The sequence below is a fragment of the Thalia democratica genome, chromosome 8 (genome assembly GCF_965202585.1).
Source record: "Thalia democratica chromosome 8, ktThaDemo2.hap1.1, whole genome shotgun sequence".
Classification (NCBI taxonomy): Eukaryota; Metazoa; Chordata; class Thaliacea; order Salpida; family Salpidae; genus Thalia; species Thalia democratica.
The window spans coordinates 48,460,503-48,476,261 of record NC_139172.1 but is presented as its reverse complement, the minus strand read 5'-3'; the positions used below and the strand labels follow the sequence as shown (position 1 = coordinate 48,476,261).

General features: G+C 25.8%; 1 protein-coding gene across 1 annotated transcript; it reads right to left on the bottom strand.

Annotated features, from left to right (window-relative positions):
* Nucleotides 1-13,336: 13,336 nt before the first annotated feature.
* LOC145843281 (cullin-3-like) lies at nucleotides 13,337-15,373 on the bottom strand. Its single transcript, XM_082950745.1, has one exon. It carries the CDS (start codon nucleotides 15,371-15,373, stop codon nucleotides 13,337-13,339), a length of 2,037 nt encoding a protein of 678 aa, XP_082806871.1.
* Between the last annotated feature and the right edge of the window lie 386 nt (nucleotides 15,374-15,759).

Below are 15,759 nucleotides of genomic sequence, written 5' to 3'. Positions count from 1 at the left end.
CTCAAGAATGCCACTTGGTCTAATTTCAGAAACCCTGATCTAGAGCTGATCAACACAAACTTATATAGTTTGGTTTAGTTAAAATTTTTTAGTAAATTGTTGTAACTATTTGAATTTTTTAAACTGAAAAGCTTGAATATTTAATTAATCTCAAACTTAAATTTAAATGCAAAAATCATCTTCCACTACAAAAAAAATATTCTAGAAATATTCAGTTAAGTAGATTATTACCTTACCTTTTAGAAAACCACTTCTGGTTGAAATCAATAAACAAAAAATTATTAGAGAAGTTAAAGTTAAAGCTTGTACTATACAAAAATAAATATTACTTATAGTTTTTTTTGGTCAAAATTTTCTAGTGAAATTTCTTGACTTTTTTTAATCATCTATTAATTAATGTAATAAAATAAATATTTTACAGAATACTTACACCACGGTGAATACTTTCAAATCTGTTTAAATAGTTCTACTAGACATCAGAACGCCTGACAACTCAGTAGGATAAGAGGAACCTCTGATGATAAACTTACTTCCATGAAATGAGAACCATTATGTGATGGAGGTCACTTGTTTAAGTATAAGGTAAATTTTTTTTAATAAAATAATACCTAGTGAATTATTGTAGAATTTTCAATTTTTAATCAAAGTGTTGATTATTATAAGTTATAATTAGAATGAACATAAACTAAAGGTTTTCAGGGTTGCTCAGGTAAATTTTTAAAAACTTTAACCATTTAAAACTGGTTTTTATTTTATAAAAGCTAACCTTGACTAAGATATTTTTTGCAAAACTAGGCTTATTTAGAAGTATTTATAAATCTCTGACAACTTTTAAAATGTCAAGTCATAATGGTACTATTTATATAATTTTAGGTATTTAAGGCTAGCTTATTATTTATTTAATTAATAGCGATAAATCATAAAAGTAGTAGCTTAACTACTCATTAAAGTACTTATAAAATAACTTACAAAATATTTTAAAATAATTGGTTTTACAAATAATCTTTTGAAGTTTTAAATTGAAAAAAAAATATAATTAACTTTAATTACATTTAACTTTTTAAAATGAAATAATTAAAACACATATATATTTTAGGAAACTGAATGGGAAGTTTCATATCAGCGCAGCACCAGATAAACAGACCAGGGCAGTGGAAAAAAGTTTAGTAGAAAAGTTGACGAGGAAATACTGCTTTCAATAGACTCAAAAATTTTAAATGCTTTATTTGTCCTTTTTTCTCCCTTTTGTGTAAATAAAATAGTTGACTGATTTAAATAAAAAAATACAATTCAAATGCGTGGTATTCAATTAACTATTAAACAATATAATTAAGTATTAGTTAACTTGTTATAATGTTTTTGCTAAATTAACAATTAAGTAAGGTATATACAACGTTTTTGTTCAGCAGGCCAGACGTAAAAAAAAATGGTTGTTGATTGGCAAGCACATTAAATTTTATTAAGTTTATTTAATACGAGTAAAAAATTTTCTTTTTTCGCAAAAGACTAATTCTGTATGTTTTTTTTTAATAAATACATTTTATATTTTCTATAAGCCAAACCATTTTTATGTACTTTAATTTTTAGAATTTCTTATGTAAACGGGCCTTTCACGGGCCGGAGTCTTGTAAGTATTTTCAAAATAGTCATTCTATCTCCGTGTACCCTAAAGTAAGGGTTGAGCAATACAACTAAAATTATTAATTTGGAAAACTTCAAAAAGTTATGGACCCCTAAATCCAACAAAATATCTCAAAAATGTATTATAAAGACCACATAAGATTTTTTTTTCTTTTTATCATCAAGTCCAGAATATGTGGTTTAGTTTCAAGTTATGTCCTCAAGGTCACCTCTGGCTCCTTTGCTCTTCACGCCTCCCTGTGGCCCTTTTGCTGCTCATGACCCCCTAAATTTTTGTATTGGCCCTCAAGGAGGCAACTTGGTCTAATTTCAGAAACTCTGATCTAGAGCTGATAAGCACAAACTTATTTAGTTGGGTTTGATTTAATACATTTTTTAGTGAATTGTTGTAAATATTTGAATTTTTTAACTGAAAAGCTCAGGCTAGTTTTTTTTTTGATTTTGAATGAGTTTAAGATGATCCAGTTTTCAATATTTTGTGATTTTCTAGTCAGTTTTGTTCAAGAACTTAATTTTAAGTGATTTTAGATTGGTAAGGCTATAGGGGGGTCCACCTTGATTTTTACAAATTGATTTTATTTGATAGAGTTTAATCTCAGCTACCAGATACTTTTTACAGCTTAACAAGGTCTAAAGTAGTTTTCGAGATACAAGGGGCCGGCCAGCTCAATAGCTTCCTTAAAGATGGTGCAAACTAAAAAGGCGAAAAAAAACTATTTCATTAAAAATCTGTCTCCTCCTACAGTTTTTAAGCAATCTTATTCAAATTTTTACAAAATACTCTTTACTAAATTTTAAATCATTTAAATGTAGGAATTTTTTTCTTTTGAGAAAAAGTTTCCTTTTTTCAAAAAAAAAGTTTTTTTGTTGAATTTTAGACCTTAAATTTGTAAATTTCAATTATTTGAAATTCCAACGCTCAAAAGCTTTTAAACTGTGTAAGGAATGGTTTTTTGAAAATTTGAGGTACCTAGCTTAAAAAACCTAGGAGGAAATAGATTTTAAGTGAAATGGATATTTGCGCGTTTTTAGCTTGCGCCTTTCACTAGCTCCCTATGGAACTCTCCGGCTTTGACCGCTTATATCTCAAAAACTACTTTTAATTTTGTAAAGCTATGAATAGCATCTGGTAGCTAAGATAGTATTCTATTAAATAAGATCAACTTGTAAAAAAAGTGTTTAACCCCCTTATAGCCTTAGTTGAAAACATTACTTAAAATGTTCAACGTTGTGGCTAGTTGTTCTACTGATTATTAGTTTAAAGTAATATTTTTTTGGTTTTCCAAAACCTTATTCTGACTCAGGAAAGTTTATAATCACACAGCTTACTTTTTTTTTGAATCAAAGAGTTACAACCCTGATATTAGCTAAAATTAGGTGATATTATGGTTGTCAAAAATCATGGAAAGTAAGTAAGTTTAGCAAAAAAAAAAAAATTTAATGTTCTTTTTTTTTTCTTTCAATTTTATTAAAATTTAAATGTAAATATTGTTAAAAAAAATTAGCAAACATACCAGCTGCTATTTTTAACTGTTAATCTTAACTAGGCTTGAATAATATATTATAAACTTTCTTATTACTAAATTAATTTAGCAGCACATTAATATTTTTTAGTCTAAATTTTTTTTAAACTATAATTTTTCAAAATTCAAAAGTGTATAGTTAGATATAACACATAGAAAATAAACTTCACATAATTACATTTAGTTAGAAGTTAGTTATATAAAATTACATTTTTGTACATAGTAGTTTTTATACTAATTATATTGCAAATAACTTAGAGTATTAAGACTCCGGGTCCGGTTCCGGCAGGACTTTAATTTGAAAACAAAGTCCGGATCCGGGTCCGCCCGGACCCGAAATTTAGTGTCCGGTACATCACTAGTCGTAACTATGTAGTATTCAGTAAATTATTAACTGACTGCTTTACTTACGAGTAGCTTACAGTTAGGTTACAAAAATTATTTCAAAGTTATAAATAAAACACACTTTAAATAAATGTAACACGTTTCCGGCTTCTGACATGTTGTTTTCACCTACAACAATTTCAAACTGGACTTTTTCTCCTTGTGCAAGAGACCTTGAAAATTTGTTCGGGTTGTTTTTGATAATAGCTGTATAATGAACAAAAATATCGCTGTTCCGATCGTCACGATAAATAAAACCGTAACCTTTGCGAACATTAAACCATACTACTTGATCAGTTACTGTAATTGCTATAATTTTTTTGATTACTTAAGCTTTTTTTTCCGCTGTTTGTGACACTTTAGTTGTATTAGATGTTTCTGTGGGTAGAGTATTGATGATATTACAAACACTGTGCTATGTTAACATTATTACTACTATTCCCAATGTATGATTTTCTTGGCTTTACATTATCTCTATCTTGATTATGTTGACGATAACTGTAATTATGAGTAATACTATTATCTATTAAAAGAACATTTTGTTGATGATTTAGACGAACTTGCTTATGGCACTTTATTTTAGACTTATAATTTATTTGGTCATACTTTTGTAGTCTATAGTAATTAACTGCTTAAGTATTAATGAATCTTTTTATATACATTCCATATGGTTCGCCCTTTTGTTTTAAAAACTTCTAAGCTTTCATAAAAATGTTTCTAAATCTTATCATTGATCGAAAAGGGCATCAAGTATGCAAGAAAAAATTAATTCTGTCCTGCTTTGGACATTTGGCCCAACTTATGGCTGTGGAAAATATTTTAATAAAGTGTGTACAGCCGTTCCAAATTGGAGTCTTATCTAAAACTTCAGCTAACTGATTGTCTCTAACATTAAAAAAAGTTTCTTAAAGAACTGTAATTTCTTTTAGACCGTTCTGTCTTTTTATAATAATCTGACAACTCTTCTCTTGGCAAAAACCCAATAAAAAACCTATACTTTTATATATATAGAAATACTTTCATTATATATTTCCTCCTCGAAAGACTTATAATATCACGAGGGTTTCTTACAAAGTCTAAACTTTTTTTTAAATTTTTTACCAAGTTTTTGCGCTTTAAGTGTGTCGCTAAAACTATTAAAACTATTTTGACTACTATTTTTGTACTAACCGTTAAAAGTTTCGCGTTTTTAAGCGCCGCATGTTCGTAATGTGGTGATCTAGACTGCTTTAATTTATTATTTGACTTTTTAATTTTGTTTGACTTCTTTATTTGATATGTAGTCAAAACAATGATTAGTATTAGTTATAATACCTACAAGACTCTTTTTGCAGTTGTAGATAACGTTTTAAAGCACTTGTTTTCTTTCACATGTTTCACAATATTTTTATCAGATTTGTTTATAAATCTAGTACATTAATTACATATTTGATAATATTAATTTAGCACTTAGGATTAATATGTTCAATTTATCAGGCATTCCATTAGGCCGGCTGTAATTATTAAACTAGCTGTTAATAATTTGAATATTAATTAATTAGATTATATAATTATTTTTCAAATAATATCTTATATAAAAGCAGCATTCTCCATAACAAAGTCAAACATCCATAACGTTGTTTATAATAATTGATTAATTAAAGCTCAAATAGCTTTTTTTTACTTAATTAATATTTTTGATTTCTGAAAAATTACAAACGAAATAATAATTAAAATTAAAGGTTTAAGAAGAAAGTTAAAAATATGACAAAAGCGACTTGATTAAAATATGGGTTACTAAGCACGTTCTAGAATCTAGTAGATAATACAAACCAGTTTAAGGTTTATTTGTGACATTGTATGTTTAATACAAGTCATTATTGAATTTCGTTTACAATGTTTCTCTTAATTTAGTATAAAATAATAATTAAATAACACAGAAAAATACTTTTTAAGTATTTAAACTTTTTAAGTAGTTTGAACTGATACCTGAAAATTATTACATTTAGCTATAAATTTATAAAATTAATTAAATTTGGTAGTTAAGTTATTTTTGTATGTAATAAAAGACATACATGGATTTAATTATAAAAAGGGTTTTTAACAAAAAAAGTTAATTACGATTGTATCTTTGTTTATAAAGAAAAAAGAACAAAAATATAACTAAATAAACAGTTTTATTGTTTAGTTATTTATAACGAAAAAAGCAAATATACATTCTAAACTTTATTAAAACTTTTATTTCTAATTTAAAAAACGTTAATTTTTTAATTACATTTTAGGGTTTCTTACCTATTTAGATTCTTTTGTTATTATAAAAAGCTGAACTTTAAAATTGGTAGTTGTAACAAAAGTTAACATGTAGCAAATAATTTATATTATATATGTTACATAACGTTTAAATTTAGATAAATTTATTTTTATATTTCTAGCTAGTGTAAGAATTTTTTTTATAATCAGTTTTGTATTTTTAGATAGTTAAATAGTGCTAAGGTTGACATTATTTACTGTTATAAGATAATTTTCAATATAAACTTTAGTGTTTTTTTAGTAAATGTAGTAATAATTTAGATCTAGAGCATTGGTCGGCAGCCTTTTTTAACTCGCGGGCCAATTTTCTCAGAGAAAATTGCTCGCGGGCCGCACTATTTAGAATAGAGTCGTCGAGGGCCGCAGTTATCTAAAAATAATATAGTAATTAGTAGTAAAATGCTATTTTAAACAAAAAATAAAACGAAGTAAGCAGTAAAGTATACCTTTAAAAAGTGTTTATTAAATTAAAAGCGTAAGTGTAAGTTTTTAATTCAAAACAAATTATTTTTATGTTTTTTAAAAAGTATTTTTCGGCTAAAATGTAGCTTTGAGGGCAGCATTTGGCCCACGGGCTGCAGCTTGCCGACCCCTGATCTCGAGCAATGAACTAGCAAGTAGTAATTTGCTTTTTTCGTGTTTAATTTATAAAAGGAAGTGTCGTAACCTATTTCTTAAGTCACATTTCTTATTTAAGAAACTGTTGTTTTTTTTTTTTGTTTTTAAAGTTTTCTTAAACATTGGATGGCTTAAAATAAAAATAGTTATTGATTTTCTTCATGTATTTGATCTTAAAAAATTTTTTGGGCTAAACCTAAAATGTATGCATTAAAAAGTATTTTCATTAAAAGTTAACAACTATTTTGATAATAAATTTTAAAAAATAACAATAACAACGAACACAACGAAAGTTTTTAAACGTTTTGTACTTATTTAAAAACACATAAAAATGTCTTTTAAACTTGACAAAAAAAACATTGTTATTTAGTTATTTATCCTACTGCTGTTTTAACTAGTAAAAAAACTCATGTATAGAATTAGAAAAACAAAATTAAGTTTAAAAACAACTAATGATTGAAAGAATCTTTGATATATTTTAAGTGTAAATGTTGAAGTCTTTTAATTAAGTTTATGATCAGAGTTACTTCAAGAATTTTTATTAAATCAACTTGATTTTATTTCTGCATTTACTGTTTAAACATAAATTAAAATTAAAGTCAGATGGTGAATGTATAGTATTACTATGATAAAAATTAAGAAATTTTACAAACTTGATATAAAATCAGTATTAGTAGTTTTGATAATGAGCTCAATCTCATTAGCAAATAATCAGTGAAAGCTATAAACTTGTTTATCTTTAGATATTATTTTTATCTTTTTTTCTTTATTTGTAAAGGCTATTAAAAATCATTTTAACAGGAAAAAAAACTATGTTTTAAATCTGTGCAAATTAGTGTTAATATTCTGTTTCAGAAACTACATTTAAAAGAAAACCTTTATTGAGATTTTAACATTTTTTTTTTACTTTATTATAGAAAAGTTGTTGCACTGTTTCCATAAAACTGTGAGGTATTACGATATTATAAGTTGTACGATGATTTCTTATAGCCATTGTTGTTAAAATAAATGTATCGAATAAAATTACTTTAGAACGTCATTTAAACAGTAACCGAATTTATTTATAAAAATATATTTCCGAACTTTCGGTTAAACGTCGCAAATTTATTTTGATTGTCTATAAGTTACTAACAATACTTAGATTGTAAAACTTTGAGAACGTATCAAAAAAGTTAAATCTTTAAAAACTTTTATAAGAAATTCAACTGAAAATATAAGTTTAAATAACGTAAAGTATTGTTAGTAACTGTTGTACTGCAGTTTGTATTTAAAATTTTGTTACCGAAACTAAATCATTTTATTATATTTGCATAACCTGCAAACTTAGTACTTGTAGGAAATGATTTAAAACATAGCAAAACTTAATTTCTTCTCAAAATAAATTTGAAGACTGGGTTGTATTAAACCAATTTTTGACATGAATCTGAATTTGCAAGCATTTTATTTATACTTAATTATGTTTTCTATAATAGTAATAATTTCATAACATCTATTTTCTTCAACAAGTTTTATAAGTAATTTTGTATAAAATCGTTTATAATAGATTATGATAAAAAATTAATACTGTGTATTTAGTTTCTTATACGGTTTTATTTATGCTACTATTTGTGGTAGAGCGAGCTGTTTAAATCTAAAGTATTATAATAATAATAATATAATAATAATATTTCCACCAGAGACGTGTAATAATTATTGTCTTTACTTAAAACTAAAACTAATTAGTTTTTTATTAGTTTTATATATAAATACAAAAAAAAATTTGTTCTTAGAAATAATTTTCTCACTAAAACATTTAACAATATTCTATTAGTATACTTATCAAAAGCAAATAAAAAAAAATGGTCGGTTTACAAAGAGTTTTTTTCAATTTATTTTTTGTGAAAATAATAAATAAGATATTGCAACAAAAACTTAATAAAAAATAACACTTGATAGAATTAAAGTGATTAGGTGTAAAGGTAAGTACGAACACCTCTGGCAATAAAAGTGTTCTCAACTTAATAACCTTTAAACTTTTATACCAAATATCACAAATAAACCAACAGATATTTTTGAAAGTAGCTTTATTTTTAAACTATGTTTCCTTTATTTGAAGGCTTTTGTAAAAACTGTCCGCAGAATATTCGCTATGTCAAAAAAAGAAGCCAAACTTTTATCAAAAACAAGACAATTAAAATCTTGTGATTAAGGCGTGTGAATAAAGTAAAATTAACTTTTCCTTAAATTATTTAAGTGCATGCAGTATAAAACAAATACTTTTTTTTTCCTTTACCAAAGTAAGTTTACACATGTTTCCTAAAACTTTTTGAAACATCGCTAAATTTTTTATTGGTTATTGTTATTAATTTTTGAACAGTTGTTTTGGGCCATTAATTTTGCAACAGTTTCTACAATTCGGGTAAGTTTCAAATTTGCACGAGTTTAAAAAATTGCACGAGGGGACTGAATTGCTCGAATACAAAACTATACGAAAAGATGATTTTGTACAAAAACTTTTTGGACAAATTGAATTTTTTATTTATTTTTATTTGTAAATTTATTATTAATATGTTTTTGTTAATATATGTTTTTATTTGTTTTATTTTAATAACACTGTTACAACTAACCCTTAGTTAGAGTTAGTTTTACTGAGAACTTGTGTTAATTTGATCAAGAATCATTAGAAAACTTACTAATCTTTATACATTTTTAATTTTTATTATTATATTAACTATATTCAAGCTGTAATTATTATTATTTTCATATACTTTCAGAGATTAAAGAAAGTATAACAAACTACATTTATTTTAAAGTTTGACTGTTTTATACAAAAGCTATAGTCAATTTTAAAGATTAGTTTGAAAGTTTCATCAAAGTTAATAATAAAAAGATCATTATTTAAACTTCAGAGACTTTTGCTTAAAACTTAATTTTGAGTCTTTATAGTTTTTAAAATATTTTATTATCAATTTTTATACAATTTAGCGTTAGTAGCACAAAATTAGCACTTTTTTTTTTCGTGATCTTTTCTAGTTTTACTTACGAATTTGGTTCTAATAAGTGTGTATTAAAAGTATACTTAAAAATAAAATTTTTGTATTAGGTTTAAAATTTGTATATTTCTTTAAGTTCTTTGTTTAATGTTTTTATACTATCAGATTAAATATTGTTTAAATATCTGAGATGTATGTTAAGCAAACAAACTATAAATTAGGATTTTGAAATTCTTTTGTAATATTTACCAATTAAATCTGATAATTCAATCGTTGTGTAGCTTTACTATAATTTTATTTTAATATTATTAAATGTCATGGAAGTTGGATTTTTAGTTGAAAGTAAACTATAATTAAGTAAAAACTATAATTCAATGTTTAACAAATATTAATAAGTATATCACCATGTTTAGGCCGTAAAAACTAAACAATTATTGCTGAAGGTGGTTCAAAATAAAATTCTTAATGAAACTATTTTCAACAAATATAATTGGTTAGTTGTCAAAAGTATCATTAAAAAAATAAAACAATCTTATCTTGAATATATTATTATTAGATGTTCTTATCATTGCAATTTTAATTTTTAAAAGTAACTCAAAGTAAATTACTTAAAAACTACTAAATGTATTTCTCTTATTTAACTATTAGTATCCTCGTTTAAAAATTTATTGAGAAAAAAATTAAATTAGATTTCGAAGCTGTTTCTGTACTTAAAGTATGCTATTATTGTACTATATATTTTTGTAAACTTATTTTTAGTAGTTTAAAACAAATAAATTTTTAAAACTATAAAAAATAAGTTAGAACTGAACATAAGCTTAAAGCTTTAAAAGTGTTCTACATAAAAAATGGTTTTAATTTAATCTATTTGATTATTTATTACTAAATGAAATAGATCTTTTAAGATTTAAAAAATGAATTTTTATATATTATATGTATTAAAAGTAAATGTTGTTTGCTATTGTTCCTAGTATATTACTTATTTTTTTGAATGGTAAATTTTCTTATATCTTATAAGATTTCGTCTTTTAGCTTAAAACTAGTAATTCAATAATAAAAATTTTAATTATTGTAATAATGGTGATCTGTTGTTGTTAAATCTTGTTTGTTGTGATTTGATCGTTTGAATAAAATTTAAAATGACAAAAGGCTAAGTTTTAAAACTGATAAAATCATTATTTATTAAAAACTACTAGCGTTCATTAAAGTTTATTAACAGTAAGTTTGAACATCAATTTGGTTTCAAACTAAATAAAGCAGCTGAAATTTATAACGAGATACCAAACTTATATCTGAAGTAGCTTAAATGACTCACTCAAAGGTAAATTAAATAAAACCGCTTTATTTGTAAATATATATTAAATTTGTTTTTAAGTCAAGCACTGTATATAATTTGTTGTCAAAAATATCGCACATACAAAACAAGATTTTTTTAAATCTAATCTTTAGTCGTATTAGGATATATTTTTAGATATATAGTTCTATACTTTTTTTACGTAGTGGGTGGTGTGTGTATAACTTTTCGCGTCAATAGAAATAATATTCATTATTTATAAACTTTTAATTGACATGTAACAAAGTATATGTTTTGTCCTAAACGAAGTTTAGTTTTAGGAGAATTATGTTTTTGCTTAATTTTTTCTTAATTGAAAACATATAAAAAAATTCTTAAGAATACTGCTAATAACAATTTGTATGAAGTGTTTGATTAAAAAATGTAATGGCTTAACAAAATTATTTATAATGGTATAAGTTCTATATATTATTAGTTACTTTTAATATTTAATATTTAAGTTTTTATAGACAGTTTTGAAACAATTAATATTTTTACAGCTTTTGTTTAAACTAGCACTTGATATGTAACTAATACTTAAAAGAGTAAGATAATTAAAAAATAAATACTGTTTGAATCTGTCGAAGCAATATGTTAAATACGATATGTTACTGTATAATAATACAACAAAAGTTGTCTGAAATAAATTATCACTGTAATTTGTTTTTGTGATAAAGTCATTAGTCAAAACTTATTTAGGATGAAATATTACTTACTAAATTTTCTCATTAACACTTAAACAAATTAAATGATAAGTGCTTAAAATTCTATAAAAATTTTATAAATTACAATTTATAAATTTGTTTTATAAGTAACTAGTTATTAGTATTTATAATAAAACAGTTTTAAATCTTAAACAAATCTTAATAAATATCTTACATTTATATATTTTTTATTTTACGTAGCAACAAAACATTTCTAAAAGATTTTTTTTAAACAAAAAACCATCTTATGACGTCATTTACAAAAACTCAAAACATATAAATTAAAAAAAAAATTATAAACAAGATCAATTACGCAATTTCAGAAAGTTAGTAATTAGTTGTATTTAAAGCGAGTTACCTACTCGTAAAATTATAATAAAAGGACTTAAAATATCGGAAAAATTTAAGACTAAGTTAAAGATAATATCGTAATTAAAATAAAATTATAAAAATGCAATAAACAAAAACTTGATAAGTATCTTGTAGTAGGGGTTAGGTTCATGTCCAGGGTTTTCAATGCTTTTCTTAGCCTAAATTGTCAAGTTACAGGCTTTTCAGTTAACTAAGTTAAGTACCTACCCTGTTAACATAGGTGCAGTTTTTAAATAGAAAATTTATTTGGTAAAATTAACTTCAGTTTTTTTTAATGGTAGACTCAAGGAATATTTCTAGTAAAACAAAAATAAAAATCATAAGTTAGCTAAGCTTTAGGTAAACTTGAAAAAACAAAACACATAAAATAGAAAATCCTTATAAAATGACAACTCTTGCATAAACTTTAGAAATAAAAATATATGATTTTTTTTATATTTTAAAAAAGGTTTATATAAAATTTTAAAATGTCACAATATTAATAACATAATTAATAAAACAAAACTAAAACACCTTGTGAGTATGATTTAATACAAAGAATTAACACAACTTTTAATTAAAAAAAGTAGTTATTTGTTTTTATTACTGAAGTTTATGCTAGAGTTTTTATTTTCTATATATATTTTCTAGGTGAAAAAATTGAACTGTTGTAAATATATCAGTAGATAAATAAACAAAATTTTATTAGAAAAAATCAAAACTCTTACTTGACAGCAATTGTGTTGTTCACAAACTTTGTTGAAAAGGAAATTAAAACACACTTTTGACTATATTAACTATATCTATAGAATTTTCTAGAACTTTTATGAACAATATGGCTATATTTTCACCATTATTTTTTTGGTCAGGGCCTAAAATTAAGAATTAACAAATTCTAAATTTAATACTAATAAAATTCTATTTTTATTAAAATTTGGTCGGATGTTGATCTTCAACCAGATTCCTATTAACATAAAATTTGAACCAATTTAAAAAAAATTATTTATTCGAGGCTTTCTCTAGATTTGTGGTTTTTCGTTTTGTAAAAGCAGGAGTTCAAATTCATGTAGTTTTGTTCAACAAAAGATACTTTAAATTATTACAATAATTATTTTTCATCTACATATAAGTACTATATTATAAATAAGCAGTTTAAATCTGATTAATGTAAGTTTAAAAAAATACACAAAACATTTTAGTAATATAAACTAATTTATTTGCACCTAAAAAACTTAGACATAAGAACAAGAAACGAGTTTCAAAAAAATAAAAAAAAAGTACGTTTCAAAATCAAAATCTGCCATTAAAAAGTTTAACATAGCCTTTAACAAAGCTTTAAGTAAAAGTGCTGCTAAATTTTTCAAATTATTTTACTTATATAAAGATGTTTTTTATTTTAGGAATTTTCATTTAACAAAAGGTAATCAAAAACTAGAACATATATCACTATTTATACATACTATGAACATGTATATTTTTAAATTTTTTAACCTATAAGTAAAATCGCTGTTTCCGCCAAATTTAAGCTTTCGGAAGCATTTGGACGTAGATCCTGTCGGACTCATGATCCAAACCTTGGTTGACCGTGAAGCTGTCAGTGGGTGAGTAAGTATTACCAGAAGGATTCTTCAAAAGAATTTTGGATTTCTCGCATGTTAAAGAACGAAGTACTTCCGTTAAATCGTTTTCCGACAAATTAGTTTCGTTTAACATCTCTTCGAAAGTAAATTGATCTCTCTGATTGAAAAGCTCAATAACTGGTATCTGGTAATATGAGTACAATTGCAGAGTGTATGTCTTGACTGATAAGTCTAAACTTACTTCGGCTAAAAAGTTCTTGTTCAAAACTCTCAAAGTCTTGTACGTGTTCTCCTCCGCTCTATGATGGTAGAAATTTTGAAATCTTTCAAAGCTGTCTCTTACAACCGCAGGTATAAGATTTGCGTCAAGCCTTTTATAAGCAGGCCATGTGCGAGCGCTCACTACTCTGAAAGTCAAATTAACATCTCTGCAAGGATTTCCTTCTTTCCTGAAGGCTTTGTTCAACTTTCTGGACGCCTCGAAGTCTTTTATTATCTTGATCGGTTCTTTTGAGTCGTACGGGTGGCCGAATTCTTTCAACCAATCAACAATAATTTTGTCATAGGCCATGTATGGAGATTTGGGCCTCACGAGTCTTTTGCACAAATACTTTTTAAACGCTGCGTTAAAATCAGGTTTTACTTCTTCGGTTATTTTTCTGTAAATGGTCTCGAAGTGATTTAAAACTGTTTCCATCTCTTTTTCTTCCTGACTTGAGTAAAATTTAATTTTTTTCATGTCAATATAAATACACAAGTGTTCACAGACTTTCTTGTTGGTGACAATTTTATTAAAGGTGCCGTCGACCACAAGCTTATACTCATGGTTGTCGGAAAAGGAGTTGGTCACAAGTCTATTACAAGTGTTCTTCAGCTCAACCAATCCGTTGACTTTCTTCGCAGCTTGTGATGGTATAGCCGTTTCTTCCAACAATTTTTCACCTGCTGCTAGTTCATAACTTGCCAAACAGTCTTGCATGATTTTATGTCCTCCTTTGACTCTTTTGAAAGTTTGGTACACACTCTTAAGCTGTTCTTCCGATTTTTCTTCGAACATTCTCGGAACTCCGCCGCATCCTACGCGATGAGCTATTGCTTGCAATTTGTCAGAAATGAGAATTTTCTGTAACACGCTTCTGGTCTTATCAGTAGTTTTTTCATTACCGTACGATCCAGTGCGTGCTTTTTCGTTTGCAATTAAAGTTTCGACCGCGACAACGTACTCGTGTGACGACATGTCAACAATGTTTTTTTCTGCGACCCTTAAGTAGTATTCTTCTGCTTGGTCTAAGAAATTTTTTTCGAAAACTTCTTCGTAACACTCCATCTCGACTAGCATGTCACAAAGAGTCTTTATTTCGTCGCAATTAACTTCCATGCCAGCTCTGTGATTGTCAGTAGTTTGACTAAGAATTGTCTTCAACCTTTCTTTGATATCTACATTCAAAACGATTTCTTTTTTGAACCCTTTCAAGCCAATCTTTTTAATTCCGTCTTTTGGCACTTCGTCTTCTGGGACATCTTCAATCCAAAGCTCAAGATGCTTGAAAAGCTCTGAGAAACCATCAATTGTTTTTTTGTAAATGTTCCAGTTAGAAGCAATTGTTTGTAGCAAGCTCTCATCTTGAACCGGTAGGAGTTTTGGCAAAACGTTTTCCACAAGATGTTTATGAACTTCTTCCACAAACATTTTGTACATATCTTCAGCGTGTTGGTGGTGTGTGCAGTCGTACGAATTGTACCACATGTTTGTATCACCGTCGGTAAACTCGTTGTCTTCGAAATTTACCTTCAAATGATGTCTCGTTCCTAATCTCAAGTTGTTCATACAATCTTCGTGCCTGAAATCTTTGTACTTATTGAGTTCAGGATGCCAGTACTCAATGTTAAACTTTTTCAGGTCGCCTTCAACGAAAATAATTTCGCCGAGCCTGTTGTCATTACAACTCTTGTATTTATCGACAATTTGGTCTGCCATTTTTATTTACAACTAAACTCTCTACAAAAATTCAAAATGAGTTAGTTAAAAGTTAAGTTTCTACTAATACATGTACATTTAACTTAATTTAATTTAAAAGGACTAGGATTAAAAATACCTAAAATTATTCTGATTTTATATAACCCCAAACTTGATATAGAAAATAAATTTTCAAAATTACAAGCTAAGCTTCAGGTAAACTTGAACAACATGTTGAATAACTTAGTATAAAAATTAAAATAAACTTGATCGTTTGAAATAACTTTCAACTATTTATTATTTACTATAAAATTAACAGAATTAATAATTTGTTGTTATTTTCTATATTAGAAATCAACTACCTTTAGTTACAATAAAATAAAAAAAATTTTCCTGTTCATCTAACT